This window comes from Tyto alba, unplaced genomic scaffold (assembly GCF_018691265.1).
Source record: "Tyto alba isolate M040663 unplaced genomic scaffold, T.alba_DEE_v4.0 Super-Scaffold_2, whole genome shotgun sequence".
Taxonomy (NCBI): Eukaryota; Metazoa; Chordata; class Aves; order Strigiformes; family Tytonidae; genus Tyto; species Tyto alba.
The window spans coordinates 56,499,361-56,527,226 of record NW_024881282.1 but is presented as its reverse complement, the minus strand read 5'-3'; the positions used below and the strand labels follow the sequence as shown (position 1 = coordinate 56,527,226).

General features: G+C 40.8%; 1 protein-coding gene across 2 annotated transcripts in view; it reads right to left on the bottom strand.

The window, feature by feature from the left end:
- Positions 1-6,658: 6,658 nt before the first annotated feature.
- The window catches only part of SCAF11 (SR-related CTD associated factor 11), a 51,296-nt gene continuing 30,088 nt past the window's right edge, over positions 6,659-27,866 (bottom strand). For both annotated transcript variants that reach the window (XM_042792423.1, XM_042792424.1), the window contains exons 7-15: positions 27,455-27,510; positions 24,957-25,063; positions 24,061-24,150; positions 22,645-22,748; positions 15,688-18,207; positions 13,341-13,684; positions 10,554-10,772; positions 9,971-10,090; positions 6,659-9,607 (exon numbers count right to left, since the gene is read on the bottom strand). In XM_042792423.1, coding sequence (XP_042648357.1) covers positions 9,479-9,607; positions 9,971-10,090; positions 10,554-10,772; positions 13,341-13,684; positions 15,688-18,207; positions 22,645-22,748; positions 24,061-24,150; positions 24,957-25,063; positions 27,455-27,510 — 3,689 coding nt within the window. In that variant the 3' untranslated portion in view covers positions 6,659-9,478. The remainder of the gene's footprint in view (positions 9,608-9,970; positions 10,091-10,553; positions 10,773-13,340; positions 13,685-15,687; positions 18,208-22,644; positions 22,749-24,060; positions 24,151-24,956; positions 25,064-27,454; positions 27,511-27,866) is intronic.

The window sequence follows — 27,866 nt, the reverse complement described above, 5'->3', positions numbered from 1 at the left end:
TGTCGTGTTTGTACCACGGCCTTTGGTGCTGCTGTCTCCAGTAGAGATGCCTCTCCACGCCCCCTCCAGATAAACAACCGCTTTAATGCTTCTGTAAAGTTGCGACCTGACTGACAACCCATGTGAGAACCAAACCTGGCCTTAATGAGTCTGCACTAAATCTGGAACTAACGAATGTTTCTCTGGAAAGCACACGGTCATTTAGAGCTCTGTTGCATTTCCCATTGTCCAGTGGATTCGGGGACCGAGTACTAATTTTACACGAGGAGAGGAAGAAATATTTACTAGATTGCAAAACGTGAACCTACGCGTACAGGAAGGAATTGGTACTAACAGCTCTAGGAAATACAGCGTGGAATAACGGAATTAAAATAAGAAAGGGAGAAGTGGGGTACAGGGTATTCTTTGGAAGGAAGCTGTGGAAATCCATGGCTTGGGATTGCCCTCTTAGAAGCAAAGTTACCCGTGCGAGCAGTCGGACGTTGCGAGGATTTCAGGTGCGGGGCGGTAGGTGGACCTGTCCCGCTCCCGCCGTTCCTGTTACGGGGCTGTCGCGATGTTCAGAGCAGCCTGGGCTGCAACCGGCTGCTGCAACCGCCGCCGCCTCCCAGGCGGCCCCGAGGGAACCTCCCGCCGCGCCGGTGCGGAGTAACCACTGAAGGGCAGAGTATCCACGGCCTAGTTACCGCCCGTGACGTGTGTTACTGACCTGGGTGCCTGCTCCTCGTTTCGCTGCCACGTACTTACCGGCCGGCTGCTCCAGGAGAACGTCCCGTTTCGGGATATGGTTGCCAAAAAAGCAAAAAGGTGCAGGATTCAGCACACCGGCACCTTGGCAGCGTAAGCGTCCGCACCGCGGTGCGCTTGCCAGCTCTGTCTCAGCTGTATTTTGGTGCTCGTTAGTGTGATAGTTGCACGTGGGGGGTTTGATGCAGACTTGCTGTCACTCAACGCCCCGCAGCTCCAAGTTGTTTGTGACAAATCCAGTTTCTGAAAGTTCACTGAGGGGGAGAGCAACTGGCAATGTGTGTTTCTCATGACACACGCTACACATCGTACTGCTGTCACAGGTGGGTTTGGAGCAGGTAAATGCATCATTTCTATTACACGTATTTTCTTCATTGTAAGTTACTTCGGTGATGCCACTGCTCCTCACAACCGATGGGAATTGTCCTGGGGTCTCCAGTGAGTGTTGTCTCAGAGGCGCAGTTGTAAAGAATCTCTTTTGGCTTGGCTCCACAGCATCTTCTTGAAGAAGAGTATAAACTCCTCAGGGGAAAAAAATAACAAAACTATTATATTAATTCCTTCCAGGTTAGGTGTATTTTTAAAATGAGGAAATCTCATTTAGCTACAGTTTTTCTTTTGAAGTGTTTCTCAGTATAGTAAGGATGCTAAAAGCACGTCCTGCCGAAGTATGTGTTATTCCTCAATCGTCAGTCTTGGGTATTCTAGAGGTCGTTATCAGCACAGTAGCAGAGCACTTTGTTGGCGTTATGGTCTGACCTCCACTGAAAACTACTGCGACAGCCTTGCCTGGAAGGAGAAGCAGCATTACAGTTGTTCCACCTTTCAATCGGGTCTTCTCCCCCATTAATTTATGCTAGGCTTTGCCGGGTGATGCAGTTCGTGGTGTTACTTCTGCGGTCAGTGCTAATCACTGCCTGCCCACCTACAGTCTGGGGCCAGGCCCAGCCTAGCTTCAACTAATTTTAATACTACTATACTAAAAATATTTTCAGATTTTTCTTCTTAGCTTCGCTCTCCAGCTTCAAAGAGGAGGGGTAGCCCAGAGGGAGAAGCACTGGAGCACGTAGCGAGGTTTGAGTTCAGTTCACGTCGCCGCCAAAGATCTCCTCCGTGGGTCGCAGCGGGGCCTGGCTCACCTGCGGGGGGGCCGGGGTCACAGCACCGCCCTGCCTCCTGCGAAGAGAAATCGAGCGCTTCATCACGCCGCACAGCAGCAAAGGTTGCCCCTAATCACCCGGCCGCGCTCCTTCTCCCTCCCCTGCCTTGCCTGGCAGGTGGTGGCTGGCGGGACACGGCGGGGCCGAAAAGTCGCTCCCTGCCCTCCGGCCTGGGGCCGCGGCTCTGCAGGGGGAGGGCGAGCCCAGCCCAGCCCGGTCCGTTTTGGGGAGGTGGGGTCGGTGGGGGGCGTGTCGCACATGGAGTGGTTTGAGTCCGTGAATCGTTTTCAAGTGGTGGAGGCTTTGGGAAAAGCTGTCACCCGTTCGTTTGCGGCGAGATGGCGAGATGCTCTTAAGTTACAGCAGCTTGTCTTCGGTGGTTTTAATGGCCTGCTGGTTTCCACACGGCTGTATCACAACTCGCGGGGTCTCACGGCATCGCGGCCGTTTGTGTCTTGGCTTCTCCCCCTGTGCGAGAGGGTAACCACAGAGTGATCTGGGCCAAAACCTTTAAAGAAGCCGATTGCTTTTTACCTTAGGTGAAAGGAAATGAAGTAACAAAATGGAGTGAAAAAAAAAAAAAAAAGAATTGGAGGTAACAAAAATCTCATACAGATGAATCTTGGTAAGGTCTATCTTCTGCTGTTATGTTGGGTGGCTTTTGGACACCAGTTTTCAGGTAGCCTTCAAATACCTCATAGGTGGATTTGCTGCAAACTGCGTTCTGAGAGGATTTGCTGATTTTGTTGTTTGGGGGTTTTAAATCCGCATGCCCACGGGTAACTTGCTGTCCTGTCTAAGAGTAAATTTTTCTTTTGCCCGAATGTCTGCTTGTTCCTGCTCTTTGGGGAGGAGTCTCTGTGTTTATCTTGTTTAGGATGGAGTTAGGCAGCGAATCATAAAGTATGAAACATGTCTTCTAGGGTAGGCGTTTGTACCCTCACCCCGGTTCTGCTGCTGGCCCCGGTGGGCCCCTCGCTGGCCCAGGGCCCTGGGAGGGGGAGCTGGGGCTCAGTCGCCTCGCCAGTCGCTGGTGAAGGGAGCAGTAGGGGAGGAGGAAGGGCTGGTCCTTCTTGCTCTTCCCTTTGGAATAAGATACTAGAAAGAAGGAGCCCGCACCATTGCAGAAGTTGAGTATGTCGGGGCAATGGAGACACGGGGTGGGTGCCGTTCCGGGTGTGGCTCCCTGTGCTGCTCAGGCGGGACGGAACCTTCACCCCCCGCGAGCTCCATCCCTGCTCCGGGCACCGCAGTGTGCCGGCGGCGCCGTCCTGCCCACGGCACCTTAGGAGGATTGCAACTTCAAATCTTGGTTCTGTCACAAAGTCTTGGCCAGCTGACGGACGGCTAACTCGGCAGTGAAAGCCACAGTGCCTTAAAAGTGTAATCTGCTTGCCACAACCCACGTAACACGAGATGCCGATGCTGTACGGTTGTGTGTGTGGTTTGTATTTCCCCCAATACCCAGTGCTGCTGTATGTTTATTAGAACTCTTTAAATTTAAACAGCCTTTGGTTCCCCTCTAGGAACTGCCCTGGGACACCAGGCTGGAGCTCAGGGCTTGGCACAAGACTGTGGAAGTCCATTTCCTTGTGCCCTTTTTGACTGGATGATGTGGCTACAGAGCTGCTCTGTGTCAGCAATGCGGAGTTGGGGGTTGAATCCCCAGGTGGGGAGGGTCTCCCACACCCTGAGTTGGTTATTTAATTGCTTGTGTTTCAGGGATATTGAGGTTACATGGCAGCGCCACGTGCTTTGAAGAAGGAGCAGCAGCTCCATCCTGCATTGGCATTAGTCAAAGGCAAAGCAGAGGCAGATCTCGTGTCTCCAAGATAGGTCATCATTATTTTCAGGGGGAACGTCTCGGAGCTGATCAGTCTGACACGGTCATTTAACTACCCAGTACCAGGCGGTGGTAAATAATGAGGACTGAGCAAGTTGTGTGCGTGACATCCTCCTGGATGCTCTCCAGTGACGGGTTTCCATCTGGGTGCGTGTGTGCCCTGGGGCTTCACACCCAGAGGCAGTGCCGGCGCCCCTGGTCCTGCTGCTGCCACGGGAGGAGAAGCTCTGCTCTCCTCTTGGCTTTGGGCAGAGCGAGCCAGTGGCTGCGGGTGCTCCTGAAAACCATCTGCCCCGCAAACACCTGCACATCAGGCGTCCCTCTGTAACTCCTAGAGGGGAAAAAAGGCAGCGATGTTTCTGTCTCGTGTCAGAGGAGGCCACACACCGCATGTAAGCTACCTTCCTGGTCCCTGAGAGCCCTGATTTTCTGTAAGAGACTCTGGAATTTACAGGTAAACTCTGACTTCCAAGAGTTGTTCTTTTCTTTAATCCCAACTGCTGTTGCACTGAAGCGTCTAGGAATCCCTGGCTATTTTTGATTGATGCTGCTCATAAAAAGATTCAGTGGTTGTAGGTTTAATTTCTGCAACACTTTAGGACTAATTATATGACAGCCTGCTGCCAAAATTCCTCGGGTTTGGCTCCTGCAGTAATTTTTCTCTGTGTTGGATTCCACTCTGGGTTTGATTGTTTACTGTGGATAATGAGCATCTACTGCACTGCTTTAATCCCCTGTATTTCTTGTCCAGTCTATGAAAACGAAAAGCAGGTTGAAAGCTTGCTGTTGATGTGTGAGTCTGGGAGCTGTGACTGAGTAATATTGCAAAAGTCAGAGTCAAGTTTAAGTCAAGCTCGACAGCCCAGCCTGTGCCTTCTCACAGCTTCATCTCCTTTTTTCCAAGTAGTTACTTGTGCTTTTATTATTTTTTTTTAACCTTCACAGATGCTCCATTATTTTGAAAGCTGCTGCAGCTAATAAGTACTCTTTAATTACTGTAATTTATCTACTTTATTGTCCTTATTCATGTCTCTACATTTTTTTATGAAGTATTGATTAATGTGAATACTACATAGTACTACATAATAATGAAAAATGTTGCCAGCATAGTTTCATAACTGTAATTTAAAAGGTGTAAGTCCACCTTAGGAATCAACCTTTTGTTGGCCAGTAGACTCCAGCACAGTGATCTCTATAGCAAAACTAAGTAAAGATTTTGAGGTGCTACCTGCAGAGGCGGAATCCAGAAAGCCTTTAGCTGCATAAATCAGAGTGCAACAGCAGTCGCTCAGCAGAACTTGCAAGTCCTGACTAATGAGCTAGTTCTGCCCCTGCCGTCTGTCCCCACACGTCTCTCCTCTTTGCGTGTTCCGGGCCTGCTCACACTCAGAAATGTTTCCTGCCCTGGTAGTGCTGACACCGCTCACCTCCAAAATGAGAGATCCTTATTCCCCGCAGTTTGCTTGATGCAGCTGAGGAGACCAGCTGGTTCTCCTGACACGCAAGTCACTTGATTTTAAAAGCGTGCAACTCCTCACCTGCTTAAGCCGGACTGCGTGTAGTTGCAGGACCCAGATCAAGATCTCTGAGTGCACAAAACCCGACTTCTGTGATGCCCGTGCACAGCATGCAGCAAACCGCAGGTGAAGCCTCGGGCAGGAGTGGCAGACGTAGTCAACCATCTGTATTGAAAAGCTCTTTGCAACTGTAGATGAAGTGGTGATTTTTTGCACTTAGGGTGCTTGAAAAAGTCCATGCTCCCAAGCAGGCACGTGGAAGTAAGACTGGCTTACAGCTTAGGCAATAAATTTTTAATTAACTGCAGTCAGTTGGTTTAAATCACTTTCTTCTTCAAGACTATCTTTTCTTGGAAAAAATATCTTCCAGCATGTCTTCCCTCAGCCTCCTCTGCAGTGATCTTAACTGTCTCTCCCTCCATTTTCTTGAGGTAACGTCATACTCGTCACGACTGACAAAGCCCCTCCTGGCTTAGTCGCGCTAGCCCAGCTTCACCAGGTGATTGGAGCTGCAGGACACGCGTCTTGAGTGTTCGTCTTCCTTCCGAAGCTTTGGCCTCCAGGACATGGTACCTCTGAGCCTCCCTCTCCCCAGAAAACATCCTCACCAACCCCCTCGAGTCTTGACCTTAATTTCTACCCCTGCTCCTCACAGTGGTTGCTCTTTCCTAAGACCTGTTAGTAAATTTAGTAAACACAGAACCGCGGCACCGCATGAGTAGTATCGAGATTAAGACTATCCTTTCCCACCCTGGATGTTACCCCCCAGCCCAACCAAGCCAAATCTAACAAAGCTTCTTAGAAATGCACAGAGCAGGCAGCCAGCCACCTCGCAGGACTGCAGGTTCTCGCACAGCTTCTGTCTGCGCGACCCAGGGAGGTACCTCAAGAAAATACAGTGGCGTTAGTTAATCCCAGTAAGTAAAAAGCGATGCCTGGAGCGTAGCTCCCAAGGAAGGTAGGGAGCCATCACGGGCTAAATTCCCAATGGGCTATTTCAGGGAAGCCTACTGTGTTGATCTTCTAGTGTGTGGGAGGACGCGGCCCGAGGGGTTGGAGTCCTGCCCTCTTTTGGGCCCCGCAGCGGAGCACAGCACCCCCCCCCACGGCTTTGCCAGACCCGGGACCCAGCGTCCCCCCTGCAGCACTCGCAGTGAACGGACATTCTGCCACGGGCGCCTGTGTTTTTTCTTGAGCTTGGAGCATTTGCAGACAGGTGAGGCAGGGTGAGGATGGACTGAGAACAAACACGAGGTGAAGGAGAGGGAGCCCAGACAACACAGAACAGGAGTAAATATGCATATCTACAGAAGTAATAATAACTAGGCTGCTTTCTGAATTAAACCACTTGAGCCAGAATCATTTAAGACCAAACACAGACTACCGCCAGCTTAGTGAAAAGAATTTATTAGAAACTGTTAAGCACTACACAAAACTAGTTTTGAGAGTATTTTTTCAGTAGACAGCACTCCAGCCTTATGCTACAAACATCGCGTTGTGGACTTTGGACAGCCACTGTGCTTGTAAGGTACATCTTCGGGATGAGACATTCAAGCAGCATGCACAGTGAGACAGTGGAAGGAATGCAAGGAAAACCCTTTAGATTTGCATAAGTTCACAGAAGGTACACAGTTTCGGAATTGCGTTCCTCAAGGCAATTTGGATTGAATGAATCACTGATACCCTAGAGGCAGTGAGGGGGCTCAGCGTCCCCATCACTTCACCTTCAGTGCTAGTGCATGTTGGGACTTTCAGTACAAGGAGCTTCAATAAATAGAAATACAGCTTTCATACTATTTTAACAAAAACATGACTACAAGGTTAAAGTACACGCCCTCTGCAGCCGTCGCACCAGCAGAGACCCTACTGCTTTTCAGGAAAAATAGGAGAGTCTATGTATTAAGGCAATGCATTATTTTTTTTTTTTAAAACTCAACATAGAAATTGTAAAGAACTGCATATTTTCTGATAAGTTCTGAACTATTTAATCGTAAAAAATAAAGTTACTGGTCAGATCCTACTCTATCTGATATTCTTCATTACATTTTGAAATACAGTGGAGCATCGCTATAGTCACTGCCCAAAACAAGTGACAGCTTATCTTCCAGCCAGGAGCTGCAAAGCAAGAAATTAATGACCCCTCTTCCAGTTTAAATCCTTCATTGTTCCTTCCCACCCAATTTCCAACCTTTCCTCTAAAAGGGAGAAAAAAACCCCCACAAAACATTTACCTGGCTCCTGAAAGGAGCTTTATAGCAAGGCTCAACTGTATAGAGTAAAAAAGATATAAAAAGTCATTAAAATCCAGAAGTTCAGAAAAGGAAAATGTAATAAAAAAATAAGTACGCATGGCGTGATAAACCAGGATAGACATAGCAATTTGCTACAATATTTTTCAAAAAGTGCTAACCAATTTTAGCTTAAAATAGTTCAAGAGATCATACAAATTGCTACCACAGTGTAAAACTGAGTATTTTGGAAAATCTAAAACCTGTCTTGACTGTAGAAAATGTATTATATCTGTTTCTAATTTACATAGTATTTTTATTTAGGCACACAAAAATAAATATAGACAGTCAAATGCTTCATTAATTCTGCAAAAAGTTACATAGTTAAAACCAAGTGAGCAACTGGTGTGAGCAACATCACATTTTTTACACATATATATCTCTCTATATAATCACGTGTGTACAGGGGTGCATAACCCTTATTTCATCCTCGGGCTTCTGCAAAAGTTACAAGGTAAAGGACTGTTTTCTGCCAGGAACAGCTAATTTGGGAACTACTGCCTACTACGAGATAATTTCTTAGAAAACTCAACTGATAATTTGTCAGAAGAGCTGAGATTCATGCTTTTGGGCCAGGAGACCTCGGGCTGGAGCAGAAGCCAGGGGGAGCCAAGACCAAAAGTTGTTGCCACAGGGCAGGACTGGAAGGCAAGTGCAGAAATTGCAATAGCACTGCCGGAGAGTAAGGGAAGAAATATTTCTCTCTCTGAGTAACCCTCTTTCCTCCACTCAGGTGCAGGAGAAGCCCAAGCTGATCTTTCCATCAGGGGCGCAGAGCGAGGGTAGGTAGTGTTTCAGCCGCTCTCCCTGCTGCTACCCCACTAAAGCTGGGTTTACGTCAGGCGTGCATTCCCCTGGCACATTCAACCAGCCCGCGCCTGCTTTTAAAATGCTCCTGGTAACTCTGCTAACCTCTCTACGTAACAGGGCTCGGGGGAGTAGAAAAGCTGTAGGACGTTGACTTCGGATCGCGCGCCCGCGGTGGCGCCGGTCTGGCGCTCCCGGCTGCAGGCCCCAGCTCACCCAGGAAAGCGTGAGGCGGCTCAGGTTGGCACAACTGGTGGGGGTAACAAATTCCAGCTTTCCTGATCGTTAAAACTCCAACTGGTTTCTTCGTGTTTCTGAACATTCATCCTAGTTCTCTCCTAGCTAAGGGCAGGGTTAGACGTGAGTGAGGGTGTCAGGGGGTAGTGACTGGGGGCTTTCAGCACATAAAAGTTATTCAAGTTCATCCCACTATCTTGAAACAAATTGAAAAACATCACAAACAAAACCAAGCAGCATAATTTTTATTTGGTGTTACAACAGAGGTGCAGGGCCCGTGGTTTTGGACACTGCCTTTTACTGTTTATGATTCTTCTTTTTAAAATCTAAACAGTTCTTCTGTTCAGACAACTCTACCAGGTGCTTTTTTTTTTTTTTATATACATCTTGTGACCCCTGCATTGAGCCTGTCCAGTTAACACTAGAAATATTTGTCAAGGCAATACATTATTTTATTTTTGCTATAATTAGGGAGAAATCAAAAGAAAAAGTTCACTTTAATCTGACAGATTACATGTACTGTACATACCTGTTCCAAAAAAAAAAAAAAAAAAAAAAATCAATGTACTCAGAAGTTTCTAATTTAATGCACTCCGTTATTCAAGTCAAAATGCTGTACAACTAAGTATCCACACAATCGTACATTCCTAATGATTCTTCTTTACACCTTTATCTTTTTTTAGACATCTGTTTTTAAAAAGGAATAAAGAAGTTGCCCTGTAGGTCTATATTTCTTTAGAACAAAACATTATATACTACATTGAAAAATAATTTTATCAAAACCAGATTCAAATCACTGTCATGTACAATTTTCAGTTAACGGTTTGTGTTGAAATTGCACTTTGCAGAGAGAATAAAATTAAAAACTGAAAACATGTTCTATTTCTTTTCACAGGAGACTGCCTCTTCAGGATTTTTCTTCCGTGAATGTTTATACTTGTCTACATATGCCTTCACTAGATTTGCCACTTTTGCAGAATTAACTTCTCCGCTCTTGCTATGACAAACCTACAACAGTTTTAAAGAAAAAAACGCTTGAAACATTTCTGTTGATTTGCTGCCATTTCACATTGTTTATCTTCCCAACACCCCAGGCTTCTTCTCCATCTCAGGCAGAGCAACTTTGGAAACTCCTATTACTTCACAATTGCTTCCCAAATGCTCCTGAATTCCCAATTCAACTCCTTCACCCAAAAAATGAGTTATGTTCTGAGGAACTGAAAAAGCTCTCAAGGAGCAAGACCGAGGTATTTTTGCTTTTTCCTGTTACCCCTCCCAGCAACTACTGGTTGTTCCCACAAGATTAAGAAATCCACCCCAAATCCTGTCTCAATTGAAATGTATTCATTTCAGATAAATAAATCAACTTACTTTATCTACAGCTTTCCGCACGATTTCTTTATATTCTTCCTTAGTGATGTCTTTATTTTGGTAGAAAGGTTTAATAGCTAGTTTGACCTCTTGTGCTGCTTTTTCTTGAATTAACAATTTCTAATGAAAAAACAAACTTGAGTATTATTTTTTGGTGCCTGCATATGCATCTTTTCATCAATCACAAATTCAAGCTTCACAAAGTTACTACAGAAGACTAGAAAACCACACTCCCCTCACATTTCCGCCCTCACGTGAGCTGCCTGTGCTTTACTAAGGACAGAAGGTCGTCCCACTGCAATTTAATATTCATTATAGTACTGCTTTAAAGACAACTTCATTAAAGAGAGTCAACTTGTTAGTTTATGTCCTACAGCCATCACGAAAGTATCATGCACGTGATGGTATGAAGTATATTACACAGGGGGAGCATTGTCATAGTTTGCTATTTTTTAGTATCTCAGATTTTTTTTTTTAATATATATATATATATATATATATATATAAAAACAAACATGTATATACATATATATATACACACACACACACGCACACACACATACACTCTGAACTTTGAACTTGCCTGGTCCTTCTTCGAGCTATCTGCGCTGGCTTCCACTGTTACACTTGCTTTGTTTTCTCCCATTTTTACAGCTGCATTAGAGCTTTTGATGTGACTTGATGACATTGCATTACCCAAACTTGGTCCCTGAACTGTTCCCACGTTTCCCAGGACTGCTGTTGGAGCTGGCAAGGCTGGAGTGCTCATGTTATTACTTACATGAGCAGCGTTTGGAATACCCTGTTTTAAAAAGTTATCGGTAGTTAATACATTATCCTTCAGTAGGACAACACGGCTTTCTAGAAGTCTCAGCAGCTACAGAAAGAGCATCAATACTACGTGCTTTGGTTCATTAGCTGATTTCCACACTGTCCATTATTACAGGAGGTACACGCACTGTATCAGATCTACTCAAAGGAAAAAAACCCATAAAGCTTGAGAAGTAAAGCATCCTCCATGTCACCACTGTGGTTGCAAGATTCTGGCTCTGATCCCAGCGATAAAGTGAACAAAGCACCCTGCAAACAGGCATGGAGAGCGTTAGCACGAGGGGAAGGAAGTTTATGGCTGCAGAACCTCTCTACTTGTCACAGGAGCATATAGGAACCTCTGTATCGTAAATCAGACCAACATTAAAAAAAAAAAAAAATCAGCACCTAAACATACGTATAAAAAATAACTTTAAACCACACTTGCATTCCTGCATCGTAATGATGCTGCTTTGAAAACATTTATTTTCAAGTTTCTTATCAGCTTGAACTTGCTGAATGAATTTCAAATGTAAACACACCTACAAGTCTACTCGAGGCTAGAGCTGAGATGCCGGTTGAAGCACCAGGATCTGTTCTTCGGGAAAATCTATTTTCTGTACATTCCCAAACATCGTCAAAAGACCGCAGGCACTGTCAATATTTTGGAACTGAGAATTTCAGTAGTTCTCAGACAGAGGTCATTTTTAACAAAAGCTGAGAACGCATCCTCCCACCGTGTCTCTTGCAGGCTACCCCTAAATGCTACTTTTTTGCAGGTAATCACCATTACGTTTTTTTTCACATCTGCATTTATCCAGATGGAAAATAATCAAATGGGAATCTGAGCTCCTCGGAAAGGGTACAGATACTGAGCTGTTACAATCAGCATGCCAACGCTTGCCAGTGCACTCTCTTCATTTTCCTTTCAGCAGGAAGGACAGGTGGAGTCCTGCAGTGTTCAGTAATTTCTACTGTGCTACCACCAAGGACTTGTTCAATGAAAGCTCAAAGAAAAAGCAGCAGCAGCTCCCTAGAGCATTCAGGTCCATGGACACCATTCCACAAAAGCAGGTAAGAGTACAAACACCAACAGGGGCTTCACTATCAAATAACTGTATTTTGGAGCAACACACAACCTCCATAGAAATGTATTTATTGCTGCACTAGATACTGTATTTTGCAGGGGTTTGTAGTCTACGTTCTGGCTTCTTACATTTTAGAGGTTAAGCCTACTGAATTTCCAATTGTGAAAATATTTTAATTAGAGACAGAAGTCTACCAGCATTTTAGCTCCAAAAGTACCTTACTGCTTTATCTTGCGGAGTATTAAAAAGTATTTCACATGGCCTGTAACCCCGCTCAGTATTTCCCACAGTACTTAACTCCTTTTGCTCTAAGTTAATGAACACGAATGGCTAACGGCAGTTGGAAGTGAGAACTATGGAGGCCATTTATCAGTTTGCTTCACATCTTCAGAGATGACTCATGAAAACAGAGGGTTAGAAATCATTGTTCTAGGACATAATTTTTTCAACCTGGAATGCAGGGGAAAGCATTTTAGGTTAGATCAGGCAGCCTGCAACAGAAGAAAAGCACAAACCTCAGTCAACCCCTGACGAGCCCTTTACACATCACAGATGCAGCCTCACATCTCCCTGCAGGGCCATGCATTCTCCTGGAAGTTGTTCCTATTCCTTTCCCTGATATAAAAGCTCTTAATGTAAACAGCTGGCTAGAGGAGGAGCTCACATACACAAAGGTTGTTTTAAGATATCTTGAAAGGCACAAGAAGATGGTCTGACCTGCCCCAAGCACAGCAGTCTCTTTTTGAAACTGGAGAAACAAGGTGGGAGTTAGGTCTCAAACAAGGCATGCAAAACCAGGACAATCGGGCAAGAAGGGGGAAGTAAAACATACCAAAAAACTGGGAAATTATTAACAAAAAGGCTCAAAAGAGTAAACAGAATAGAAAATGTGTGTGTGTGGGGGTGGTTGTTGAGATAGTGACAGCTGGAGAATGGAAGTGTGGAACAAATGTGTGCCATGCAATACTTGATAATTTTCCTCTGCTGACATACCCCGGGGGATCAGAACTGCAACAAAGAGGTTTCGGTCACTTCCTACCAACTGCTGAAAGGGAACTCGAGAATTCCCTAAAGCTTACAAATCAGGTTTTGAAAGGGAAAACTTAGTTTTGGAAACAAGGCACTTAGAGGAAAAAGGTAATGGACAACACTGATGAAATCTTTCAGTGTCCCATTACCAGCTGGAGCACCTCATTATCACAAACCCCCAGTTATGGAGTTGTGTATTATCTATAGTAATAATAATAATTATCTATAATACTACTATATGTCGTGTATTATCTATAGCCCCAAAACAACCCACGTCCTCATGGATGCTTCCACTTTAAATTTGGTGTGGGGTGGAAGAAGACAGGCAAGAGAGAAAGAAACTGCAAGTATAAATTGTATCAAGACTCTGGTATTCAACAGAAGCAGCCCTTAACTGACATTACTTCAACACTGCTCTTGCCACGGCTTCTGACAAAGCATACCTGCAATTGTTTTCCATCTTGCTGTGAAGCAATGTAGTTGACTTGTTGAGATGGTGGGGGTGGAGGTGGAGGCGGAGGCAATCCCTGAGACAAATTTGTGGGAGCAGCTACCTGTATGAGAGGCACTCCGGCAGGGAGATGCATGGGCATTGGTGGGGGGATGCTGAAAGGATTTCGTTGCATATTCATTATGGGAGGATGGACACCCACTGGATACGGAAAGATATTCATAGGTTGGTGCTGGGCATTCACTTGTGGCATTACATTCATTTGTGGTTGCATCATATTTACTGGTAACTGAGAGCCATCGCTTTGCTGGGTGCCTTGGTCTTTGAGGTTTGGATCTATCAAAAGAAAAAACAGAACAGGATATGGAGTAGAAAATCCATACTTTATAAAGCAAAAGTGGAGTCAGGTGTCTAAATCCTTCATAAAGAAGTATGGAGTATCAAAAAGCTTTCTATCATCTGAATATTTTAAAGATATTGCATTATATTATTACATTCATCCCCAGACATGTCATGGAGTCAAATGCTAATTTCTGAGTTTAAAAAATTCAGATTACTATGGAAGCCTACGTTCTGAATTTGTATTTTCTCTACTTGTTCCCACAGCACAGCTAATAATTTATTTCATCACTATGAAACAGTAATTCTCCCCCAAAGAGCAGAAAGACAACATAACTTATCCAGCTTCTGCAATTGCAGAAAGCTAGTCATCCCTTACCAGATATACAATGCTCTGCTCCCCTTTGCCCGATTCCCACACACTCACCGCAGCCATTTCTGGTAACTACAGAAATACTGTGCTGGGATTTTTTTCACTGAATAATAAATCATCCTCAACCAATTTCAAATACGTTCATATTTAGAAAAAGTGGTTCAAAAACCCTGTAATGATACAACAAGTAATGCCTAGAAGTGAAAATAACCTCTTGGGATGGCACTGTAAAAAACCTGTTAAATTAAAGTCTAGACACAAGCATCAAACCTTCCAAAAGTCAAGGAACTAGCTCTGGGAAATGGTTGATGGGTTACAATTCAGACGTCCTTCCCTTAGAATCCCTTCCTTGAGGAACCCTGTCAATTCACAGGAATTAGGACTTAAACCCTTCTGCTTCACCCCAAATCACATTTTTAAAGATCACAGGATAATAAAATCACTGAGGTTGGAAGGGACCTATCAAGACCATCTAGTCCAACCCCCCCCCTGCTCGAGCAGGGTCAGCAAAAGCAGGCTGCCCAGGACCATGTCAAGATGCCAACCTAGCCTGTTTTATCCAGTTTTGAGAGATCACTGTACTATTCTCAGCTGAATTCATGTTCCAAAAGCAAATATAACAGTGTGACTGTTGCTGAACTTTGGGAAATACATATAAAAAAAAAAAAAAAAAAATCTATAAATCACACAATACTCTCAATTAAAGGGTTGAAAAATTGTGGCTGCAGCAGACTGAAGGTTGACAAAGTTGCCTCAAAACTAAGAAGCCACTGACACAGTTGTGTCTGAGAAGAGGCAGAAAACTGATGGCGTATAGGATGAAAACAGTTAAAAATGAAAGACAAAACAAGGATTCAATAGGAAAGGGCATATGTGGTTGCCTTCAGAACTGGATTTTATGGGTTTTAAATATAATACATCTTTTACTTCAGACCATTATCTGTGGGTAACTTCTTATTTAGTAAGATAATCTGCAGATGACTTCTTAGCTATTCAGAATCAATCTTATCCACAGTTAGCTCACTTTCTACCAAAAAGTTTATTTCCCTTAGGGCAGTTACCTTTTAGATATAACATACCCAAATATACAAGATTTCTATTGAGACTTTAGAGGAATTTTAATGCTGAAATACAGTAAAAGTACCATTTTTGCATTTATAAATCTCCCTAGATTTTTTAAGCACATAAAGAGGAAAGTGCTTATTTAGAATCAAGACAAACATCAATAATTTGTCATCTCTAGAATCTACTGTGTGGGTCTGCACAGGCAAATGCAAATCTACTTGAAACAAACTACCCTTTTTAAAAGGGGCACAGATGAGAAAAGTAACCACAAAGGCGGTATGCTTTCTCCTCAACCAAATTGATCTACTCAAGTAGCACTCTTCAGACGCACAGTCCTTAAATTACATCTAACTTTAACTTTGAGCAAAACCAAAAAGCCATCAAAATGCCATTAAAACACAAGAAATCTCCAAATTCCACACCTACACATTGCAAAAACTACTATAGAGTCACCCTGAATTATTTTGAACAACTAAGTAATTTGAGATAGGTCAACGTGACTAGGATTTTACTCTGCTGCTGCAGCTGTGATTAAGCTTTTATGTTTCAAAACTATGAATACCTTGTTCAGGTGTCTCCTCTTCTTGTCTCATTCCCCATCCAGACTGGGGGCTTGATGAACTGCGTCCTCTTCTTGAATAATAATTCTGCACATCAGCAGGTAAAGTCTTTCTTACAGCCCAGCTGGATGCAGATGTCCACCCAGATCTGTCAGCAGGTGTATCGAAAGAATAATCTTGTTCATTCTTGCGCTTGTATGGCTGGTGTTCTGGGAACCTTGAAGTTTCATTCCCAGAACCATTTGAGTTCCCTGAGTGAGGTTTTCTATTCTGCCAGTGATTTTCACTCTGGTCTCCATACATGAAACCGCCTCTTCCACGCCCCCCTCGGCCACGCTGACCTCTCCCTCGATTTGGAAACCAACCTGAACCAAAGTTTTTATTCCAAGACTGTCCTGAATTATCATGCCTGCCATCTTCCCAATGAGGTTTCTCTCTCTCCCTGTTCCTGACTTCTGGAATGGAGTTTATCCTTTCCATTACCCAGTCTGGACAATCATTCCTCCGCTTGTCTGAAGAACATTGATCATCGCTGTTTTTTTCTGCATTGTCTTTCTCTTTCTTAAGACTTTCATTCTGTTTTTCTTGATCACTTCTTCTGTATCGATCATTTCCTCTGGGACTCCTCCAGCTGTCATTTGTCCATCTCTCTTTCCATCGAGGTGAGTGACTGCCCCTCTCATTTCTAGAGAATGAAGAACATTTATTTCTTGTCCTAGATCTTGATCTTGACCTGGATCGTGACCGTGACCTAGACCACCTCCTATTTCTTCTTTCTCTGTCACGATCTCTTCTTTGACTATCCCTATCACTGCTCCGAGATCTAGATTTTTGCCTCGGAGATGAATCCTTAGTTCTTGACCGAGAGGATGATCTCCTGCTTTCCCTGACAGTTTCCCTTTTGGGAGATCGAGATGGTGGTTTTTTCTCATCTTTCAGTGTGTCTCTCTTTGGAGACCGGGATAAGGATCTCCGTCCCTCCCTGACAGTTTCCTTCTTGGGTGATCGTGAGCTCCTGTCTCTGGTCATCTCCCTTTTAGGGGACGGTGACTGAGATTTCCTGCCCTCTCTCCTAGAAGGAGACCAAGTTGTTGATGGAGAGTGAAATCTAGACCTCCTAGTTCGAGTCTTTTTATCTTTTTTGAGTTCTGACTGGCACTCTCTTTCTTGAGGAATAGTTTCATTTTTTTCATCAGAAAGTCCTGAAACTGATGTACAGTTTCCCACACCACACTGCAAGGAATTCACTTCTCCTTGCTCTGTGCTTTCAGCTGGTGGCAACTGCTCAATCTGAGGTTCATTATGGTCACTGCAAAATGAGTCACAATCCATCGGTATCATTTCATTGTTATCCTCACCAAAATTTTTATGTTCGACATTTATCTGGGGTGACTCTGAAGTTCTACCCACTTCACTTGCTAGCATGGCATTTTCTTTTAAGGACTGTTCTGATGTACTATCCATAGAAATACTGTGTATTAATGTATCTGGTTCTTCGTCTTGAACAGTTTTTAAGTTTTGAATATTTGTACTTGCACAGCCTACTATTGTTTTTTCGTCAGCCTCAGAATCATCTATTTCTGTGGCTTCTGGATGCTCAGGCAATTCACTTCTGGGGCTTTCTAATGTTTGATCCTTTCCCGAAGGTTCTGGATACTCCAACAATTCATTTTCTGGACTAGCTACAGGTTGATCTGTTTTTGTCAAAGTTTCTATGGTCTCCATCAATTCATTCTGAGGACTAGGCAATGTCTGATCTACCTTTTCAAAAGTTGTATGGTCGCACACTTCATCTCTGGGACTAGCTTCTCCTTCTGTTTGTTCAAGAGTATTTTCACAGATGTTCTGATTCTTAAGATCTAAATTTTTTTCACTAACTCCTTTTACTTCAAATTCCTGACTTTTACCCCCTGAGGTTAGTACTGGAGGTTCTTGGACAGAAAAGCTCACATCCGTGTTGCCTGAAGTATCTTCACCTTTGTCACATTCCCCTGTAGTTTCCTCAGCTTCAATATGTTCACTACAGCTTTCCAATCCATTAGCAGATTCTGTTTCCACATTATTTTTCTGTGGAAGACTTGTATTATTGCTTTCATTATCTGACTGCTGGTCTTTATCTAATGTTAGAACTTCTTCAGACTCAGCAATGTCATCATCTTCTACTGAATCACTGGATGATTTTTCAGAACGTGCAGAACTTCTCAGTTTCTTTTTAACCACAGGTGTTTGTTGTTTAACTATTCTTTTAGACTTTCTTTTTGGAGGAGACTTCTCTGATTCTGGAGGAGATTTATTCAGAGATGGGTTATTGCCATCAGGGGCACCGCATGCAGAACTGCTTGACCGAGGTGAGCTCCGAGATTGACCCAGGGTCTCATTTTTGCTGTTTCGTGCAGATCTTCTTCTAGGAGTAGTATTAACCAATTTCCTTCTAGTTCCTCTAGCACCAGATGAACCAGAAGCTTGTTTCTTCTCTTCTCCTTCTTGGGTACACGCAACAGCATATCCTTTGCCTAAAGACTCTAATAAAAGCAGAATACATTAAAGTTTGATAATAACCATTTATCCAAACACAGTTAAGAACATAAAATGACCTTCTCTGGTTTAAAAGATATGCTCAAGTACTTCAGTTTCAGATTTAGTATGAAATGATGCCACAGCAATTTTTTTTTTCAGTGCAGACTTTTTTTAAAGAGCAGAAATGAGCTAATACAGTGACATGTTGAACATCTAAACACATGTTTTAGAAGCAGTGCTGGTATGGCTACATGAACAATAATGGCATTCACAATGAAACTGCTACTGATACTGCTGTTCAAAGATAGTCAGCATGTAAGCTGTTAGCAAAGTAAATTAACCCACACAACACTTAGCATATAGCAGTTCCTGTCATTCTATAACGCAGGCCTGTTGGCAGTGAAGCCTCACTACAGAAGTGAAGCTCAGTACTACAGAGAGTGACATGTTTAAATGGCCATCAGTGGATGATCACACGGGAAGCAGTTGATCAGAAGCAGCAGTGACAGCATACCTCTCTACAAAATCCGATTTCAGACAGTGCAAACTCATTCACCAGGTATGAGACAGACCCTGCGTGCTCCGTGGCAAGCTGGACTTAAACTCTGCCACAAGGCACCCAAGGTGCCTGCAGCACCTAACGAACTGAATAAGGAATGCAAGTTTTGGGGCAGCCTGGGGCACATCTAAAAGCTAAAGCTATAAGAAGAGTGACCGTAAGTAGCACATAGCAGCACAGAAGTTCTTGTGTTCACACTGCAGTAAATTATTTCACACTACCCACAATTTGACAAAAGTCTTTGTAGGGAAACCAAGGGTTATAGTCACTGCACAGGGAACAGACTGTACTCTTGATGCTTATGAAAGCTTATGAGGGACAGCTCAGGAATTAAAGATTAATGATAATTAAGTAAATATACTTGAATGCAATACTCCCTTCGGAGCTAAATTAATTTCTTGAGATGTCCATTAATTTGTTTCATACTTTGTGTAGATTTCAGAAAGCATCAATAATTTGGTGTTTAAATGAATTCTTTTTACAGCTTCGATTTAATACAAAAATAGTGAAAATTTGCTAAGAAAGATTATTTGCTATGGATTTTGCAATGAATTTATCATATCACACTTAAACACTTCATTCTAACTCTGTATAAAGTTATTATTTCCCATGCTTTTACTGCACTATTTGTTTAATGTATTCTTAAAGAGAATATATAATAATAAGATAGGGATAAGACAAGTAACAGCACAGAAGTCTTTTTCTAACACTTACTAGTTTGTTAGCAGAATGAAAAATGTGCCACTGTATTAAGTGTAAACATATAACCCAATAGCCTGAGAGAAGCAACTCCGCAAGCACCCCACTAGCCTTTAAAAGGCTAGAACAGAGCACAGGGCTACAGTCACCTCCTCTGACCTCCCGTGTAAACACACAGTAATTTGCTTGAACATGAAGAAAATGTAGTTTTTGTTTTCGGATGTCCACTGATCAAATTACCACTTCAGATAATGAAAACCACCAGTTCCAATTGTACAGAAGGTACTATATATTTAAAAGAGAACAACATGCATGGTAATGAACTTCCAAAGGAGTTCCAGGTGACTGGCACTATTTGAGGTATCTACTGTAAGTGTCTCCCCAATAATTTTGTTAGAAAATGACTTCACAGTGGTTAACCAGCAGTTTCTCAGCCACATGTGGCTGTCTCTCACTAACTAACTAGGTCTTCAAACCTATGACAACAGCCAGGAAAACAAGTCATATGTTACATGTCATTACAAATTTTTAATATCTCTGATGCTTTTCCTCAAGGGGGAAGAAATCACCCTGCAATAATAAAAAAAATCCGAATACAAGTGGAATGCGGGAATCCTGACAGAATTAAAAGGCAAGTTATTTTTATAGCACTTTCAAAGTCTACTTGTGAAACACAAACCCCTTTTTAGAATTCCTTACTACTTGTAAAATTTTAACAGACAAGCTTCACAAGCTTTGGACTTGGACCAAATACAGGGCATTTCAGCTCACTGAATATTTTAAAATATTTTAATCACGCAAAAGAACTGCATAATACCAGCCTACATCATAATGTTATTTTTAGATTCACTAATGAATTTTCAGGTTAAATTAGTGAAAAGACTACTTAATGTCAAAAGAATTTAAAAAACACTGCACCAATTACAGGGAAGAGTCAGGAAACACACTTATATGACCATCATTGATATCTGTATGCCTCCTTGCACGACTCTGGAAGCAGCTGTCAACTACTACACCCTGAGGCAAAACTGTATACTTTAGGTGTGACCAAGAGATAAGGGGAGTGTAAAAAAAAAATGCCTATGCTACCATCTTTCAAGCATATTTTAGTAAGAATCACAAGATCCAGTTTGATGCTTTTTTTTTTTGGTAGACACCCATTTTCAGTATTTTCTTAATTCTTCTCCTGTTCTCCACCTTTGCAGAAAGTCCCAGTGTCCCCTGTTTCCTCCATCTTCTGCCTTTTCCATCTCTCATACTTCTAGTAAGAGAAGGCCTTTTTCCTTTATATACGTTTGCCAAGCATCTCTAACAGTATTCAGGTTAGGTTTCTCCTTGCTTTTGTCTTTATCTTTTCTTGTGTATGCCTGTCTTTTCCTCAGTTGCTATGTAAGAACTGAATGGGGAAGGAACACTCACTCAACAGAATGGGACCAAAATTCTCATTCATATGCAACATCCCCTAGTTTCAGTAGGAAATCTGAAAACCCTGTGTTTTACTTCCTGCATACTCCTTATTGGTAGGAAGTCTTTAAGTCAAACTTGAAGATGACTTAAAGCTTTAGCATCAACATACTACAAAATTTTAAGATTCAATCTTGATGACTCTCTTCACCACCTCGTCCACAGTATAAGGAATGTATTACATTTAACATCTGAACTTCAGTCCAGGTATAGCAAGAACATATGGAAACATACAAAAATAACCTAAGAATTTATTTGCTATGTCTTGCTAGCTTGATAAATGTGTGATTTTGAAATGTGAAGTTAAGACAGGAAGTCGAATGCTTATATAAATATAAAAAGTATCAGTTCTAATCAACTGAGAAAATTCTGTCCTAAACATAAACTTTAAAACAAAAGTACCTGAAAAAAAGAATTTCCTTTTCTTTCTCTATCAAGACTCCAACTCAAAATCTGCTTCTCCCCAAAAATAGCATAAAGGATTTAGTTCCATGTTCTGCCTTAGGAGTCGACAATGTTATCAGTATTTGTAGATCAGCTGTCAATGATATCAACAGCAATTACTCACATGTCTAAATAGTCTAATGTTGAAAAATAATCTGGATCTTATTTAAATTTTCATCTTTCTGAAGAGAGAAAAAAATGTTGGTTTGGGAGTTTTTTGTTGTTGCTTATTTATTTTTTATTTTTAGTGCTTGTGGTGCATACTAACAAAGAAGCCTGACTGTGTAAGTAGAAAGGTGAAGTCATGAGGTATGAGCTAGCATGTACACTCATCACTATTAGAAGCAGAAATGGTTAAGGATCAGTTAAATTGCACTGCCAAAGATCAGAGGCCTGAGGAAGGAACCTATCCATTTTTCATTGGAAAATGCAGAGGTGAGATAAGCACCTTTACCAAGAATGAAAAATATGAATCCATAAAGCATCTTCTTCATGATCCCTCTACATAAGTAGTTAACTATTTCCAGCAATTTACTTCCTCACAATTTTTGTAAGCCAAGAGACCCAGATCTCTCCTATCTCTTTGCCTACTACTCAAGTGAAAGCAGTATAATACTCAATTCAAAGAAGGTATTAACTCTAGCCTTAAAAAAGAGCACTCCTTTGTTTTCACTTCTTTGAACTTGTGCAGCCTGTTGGAAGAAACTACCTTCTTGCTGAGTATGGAGGGAGAAGCTGTTAAAGTAACTGGAGGAAGATAATTCCTTCCCTGTCTTGCCTTCTGCTAAATCCTGCCAGATCCTGGAGCTCAAACACTTTTGCAGGCTTTTGCCCTGTAGAGCTTGTAGGCGTCCTGAAAGAGACTAAACTGCACTGTTTCCTGACTACTCCTGCCTGTCATGAAACAGTTTGTTTCTCACACTGCACAATATACCACTGAAATTCGTCAAGCCATTCATAATTTATCAAAACGAGATTTATCCTTGAACAACAGAAGAAGTTTTAACATGAAGGAAAGTGTTGAATTCAGAAACGGAATCAAGTTATTATTTTAATCTTCAAATGAAGAGCAGTTATACTAATTTTGGGGTGGCTGGTTCATCTTCTATATTCTAATTTCAGAAATAAATCAGCTGGTTTGAAATAGTACCAAACTGCATCAAAACAGATTTATTTCTGTTAACTGTAACTAGATACTCCACTTCGATTTCCGATAATAATATTTTAACAATACTCCACATGAGCTATAAATAAAACTTACAAAAAAAAAGTTTACCAAAGTTTTCCAAAGGCCTGATATTTGTTGGAAGAATTCTCCCTGCCACTGTAGAAGTGAGAAGAAAAGTCTCAGCTTCAGCTCCGTAAGACATTAAAGGAATTCTGGAAAAGTAAAAGCATTAATATTAGTTGTTTTTGCTCTTTGTAGCAAGTTTTGAAAACAATACACAAACCCAAAACATTAGGCAACCATGACCCTTCCGACCACATCACATTTGGGAGAGAAAGACAAAGCTGACTGCGAACAAAACTTTCCTTCTCAGATTTAATATCAGGCTTAGATTACTGCCTAATCTAGTAGAGCAGTTTGAACACAGTATGTTATGTTAAAACAATATATATTTGGCTTTCCTCAAAGCAAAACACAGACCTGTAACAGTCTACTCCAAATTAGAAGGCTATACTACTGGAAATAAATTCTGAATACTGATCTAGTACTTCACCAGAACAGCTTTTTCTGCAGAAAAATGAGAAACAGTCTATATGACAGTTTAGTAAATGCCTTTTTTTAAAAAAACAAAAACAAACAAAATAAATATATACTTATTCAGACTCCCTCAGCAAACCTTGGGCGAAAACAGAGTTTAGTTATAGATCTATAATTTTTAAGTTATCACTGAGTTGGAATGAAATTTTCCATATGAAAAAGTAGACGTAAAAAAAAATTAAATATAAATCCTAGATACAGCTTTAATAATAATTAAAAATATCTTTATTTGCTCTTTTATCTTTAGCATTTGTTTTATGCCATAGAGAGTAAAGCTATCTGTAGTGAAATTAAGATCAGACACAGAACCAATTTCTTACTGTGTTACTTTAAAATCAGTTATTTTTATGCTTCTGCTTTATATTAATGAAAACATCCTTACGGTATGTTTTAACATGCATCTGCTCTCCAACAAAAAAAATATTATTTTATATTCTGTTTCATTTGATAAAACCCCTCTTAACTCTTTCTAGATGCTTTTGTTTACAGGCAGTTACAGAAAGAAGTGTTAGAATCAACCCATAAAAAGGTGTACAGGGCGTGTGGGAAAACAGAATCGGATTGATGTTAAAGCAAATGTAGTCCGATTCCTAGTGATAGAAATAATTTAAAAAGCACCTTGCACACTAACTTCCAAATAGCAAATACACCTAAACTCACATTTCTGTGAAGATATTAAGACGCACAAGACAGTGCATCTGCTATGCTTGTCACAAGTACCAAAAAAGCATTAAGATATATAGAAAAGAATCTATTGACATAAAATTAGCATGCAGCAAATACAGAAAAGTTTAACAGGTTACATGCAAACACTATTTAGTTTTATGATCAAACAATATTCTACCTAAAAAGCAATTTGAATTAATCAAACGCCAAACTTGAAGTATTATATTAGTGTCTTTTCCACTATGAATCTGAAACACATACCTTTCAACCCTAGCAATCACAGATGAACAGGACAATTCCAGTTCTTGTCTCTTCTGTCTGATCACTGCGCTGACATCTGTGAATTCTGTACTGAAATACAAATTTCATACAAAAAAGGTCACAAAAAGTAACGCTGTACTATGACAATTTAGTATTCCAATAATTGCATATATGCATGACTTTTTTTTAATTGAACTGTATCAGAACTTCCAACAGTCATGATGAAATTATGCATGGTTACTGTTTAAAAGGAAAAAGCAATCACAGTAAACATGACAGAAGTCCTAAATAAATGAGGCAGGCAGAATGGAAAAAAGGAGATGAGATGTGTCTCCTGGGGAGCTGAAAGATGGAAAACTTTGTATCCTTGACAAATTAATGCTGCTGCATACATGGCAAAAAGTTTTCTTATTTTGCAGACTGCTGAAAACAGAGACACAGTAATTTTTGAAAAGGCCATATTATCCAAATAATGTTTTATATTATTTCTAATTTTACTGTTATTACTCCTATTACCATTATGATATTAATTACTGTTAAATGTTTTGCTAACTGCTGTTGTAATAACAGGACTAAACCTTTCCTATCCAAGGTTTTGATTCAGCAAGGTGTTTAATTACAAGCTAAAAATAAATCTTATTAACTCCTATTAAATCAATGAGATTAAAAGCACACAGTATTTTAATGCTAAGCATGTTACAAATTGCAGTATGTCCTTAAGAATATTAATTTAAAAATGTTTGTGTTTATCCTTCAACTGCTCTTCATTTGTGAATATAAAGTCAGCCAATCTTCAAAATATTTCAAGGCAGTATATCCAGAAAGAAGCAAAAGGAACTATAGCATCTACAATACAGCAACCTATCGGCTTATGTTAAGTGCTAGTATATACTAACCGGTCATTTCTACAGCTAAAAAAGGATTCTTCATTGCTACCACTGGCCGGAAGCGTGCTGAAGAAATTAGTTCTGAAGCACCCATTCCAGCAGGTCTGTCTTCTGGGCTACAAAAAAAATAATTATGAATTAAAGACATCCAAAACAAAATAATTAACATTTAATACATGAAAATGCACTGAGATTAAATCATGTCAGCAAGACTTAAGCTCACAAAAAGCAGGCACCGTAGTAGCTCCATAGTTATATGCTGTGATTTGATGTTAGAGCAAACAAAAATTTAGAAACTGAACAGAGAAAACACCTGCTCTCTGCAGATAAGCTTCATATTTCATATAGGCTTTCCACACACAGCAAAATCTTTAATGCTCCATATAGAAATTATGAATAAATGAGCCTGATCTTTACTATTTCAGTTTCCATTTCTGCTACCCAATGAATGACAGTAAGTACAGACCCCTTCACAGCAGTTCACTGAATGTTTGGTTTCAAAGGAACAAGAAAACCTGATGTATGTAGCTGGGATTCTCCTTTGCCTTCAGGTAGGGCTACAAAATTGAAGATTGACTGATGCGTCCGTTCACTGGGCCCTCACAGAAAGGCACAACACTCACAAAGCCACTTCATATTTCAACAAATACCACCTTTTATTTCAATTGTTAACAACACCTAGCCACCCACTGTATGCTAGCGTATTGCCTTTCATGTTGTGTGAAGGAAACAGCCCCACGCTGCCTGGGCTGGCTGCAGGGGGAAAAAGGCTAGCAAAAATCCTCCAAACACTCCTCCCAGACTGACACACCTACCTACACTGAGACATTTTTGCCATTTATATCCTCTCACCGCAAGGGTTAATGCCACCTCAAATCTGACTAAAGCATTTCTGTTCATTCCCCATGACTGGTATTTTAAAATGGGAACTTACAGAGCCTTCCCATTATTCTTTCAGAATACATTTACTCTGATGAAAAACAAACTTCATAACAGGATGTATATAAATACATGTCTCAAGCAGGCAGTCAGTATCCACGTGCTCCATCAAACTTTGGCACAGAGAGCTGGTTTTGATGGGAACATACCCTAGTTCATCATCGTGTAAAATTGTAGGTTTCTCCCAAAAAGCTGTTGGTTTTAAATTTTATTTTAAAAATACTGTAATTTCCAACATTAACATTTCTCCCTCCATCTAAAAAAGCTGTCCAGATGTTCCACAAAAATCCTTATGAAGTGGTTGCTAGAAAATCAGTGCTTTCTTTTATATTCTTTTAGATTTTGAACATTTATAACGGAGCCCTGTACCTCCTCCTGAAGGTTTTTAATGGCTCTACTTTTGTTTATGCACCTTTTTTTGCAACAAGTACCATTTGAGACATTAATGCTGTCAAATAGTGCACAATAGATCAGTGAAACTAGATATGAAAGCATTCACCAACCTTGAAGGAAAATCAGAGATTGATCTACCACTAAGCCAAATCTTTTCAGCTCAAAACCTCTTCAATCCAATGAAAGGTACCTTTAACTTTACCTGATAACAGAACCAAAAGTTCTAAATACCTTCCATAGACAGGAAAGGCTGGAGCTAAAGATATCCCTGAGAACTATAGTACTATAAGCACCAAATAAAAGTGATGACTCGAGCCACCAGCTAGTGAAAAGGCACATGATATAGTTTGTGCCCATATATTACACAAAGCCAGGCAGCAGGTCAGACAGAGACCTGAAGACAGTCTTTCCTCCAAATTATTAAAATTCAGGTAAAACAGAATGATGGAGAATGATGACACTTACACTTCAAAATGAAATTTATGGCCTAAAGCTATTTCATGCAAATACATTTACAGATATAACTATGAGTAACAAAGCACTGATCACAAACTTGTGCCCCAGAGACACAAAGTGTTTTTGAAAAGCGGGAAGGCAGAAATCAAACAACAGAGCTTTTATAGCTCCTTATAAATTCTACACATTATAAGCCTGTGTTACAGACTAAAACGTATGAATTAAAGAAACCACCTGGAAACACAAACATTCTTGGGAGTAATCTCCCATTAAAAAAAACCCAACTTGATGGAAACTATAATGTCCATGGCTTATTCATATAACAAATCCATTGGTTGATTACGTATTTTCATGAAAATAATGAAAACCTTCGTATCTTTCATTAAAATGATACTTGGCTAACAGACTGTTGCTTATACCATCATCTTTTGGTGAAGAAAGATGAAAACAAGGTAGTTACAGCATCTTGTAATGTAACAAACTAATCTAAATGAAAATATGTATCACCAGAGAACTAAATTTAATCTGAGAGAAGTTCATATGATGTAGCACTGTATTCTCATTACTTCCTTCAAAACAAAACAAGAAAAAATAACAAAGTTTTGATCATACTAGAATTAGAAAATGGAAGAAATTAACCTTAAAAATAAGCAGAAAGGTAGTTTTAAAAATGCCTTCATGAATAAAATGTTCACAAATGTTTCATTATCAGAACCAACCTTGTTTATCTTCACAGACAAAGTCTTCTTGTTTTGTTTGTCATACAAAATATTACCTGTGTGGAATAAGAAAGAAAACTCTGATCTTAACTTTAGCATACTAGATTTTAATTGTCAAAATCAGTAATGCAATGAGAGGTTAATGAAAATGTATCTCAACTGTATTTACAATGTGTTTACATACAAACCGAGTAAAATTAAAATGCATGCATCTTCACATTAGCCTTTTATATATATCAAGAAGTTTTCACCTCTCCAGATATGTTTAGTTTCGTAAGTTATGAACACTCTTACTGAACAATATCTATTAAACAAGCCTCTCAAAATTGCAAAAGCAAAATACAGCTAAGTTCTTCTTGTGTCTGAACTCTCATCAAAAAATTTAATGTGAATAGAAGATACTCATTAGCTG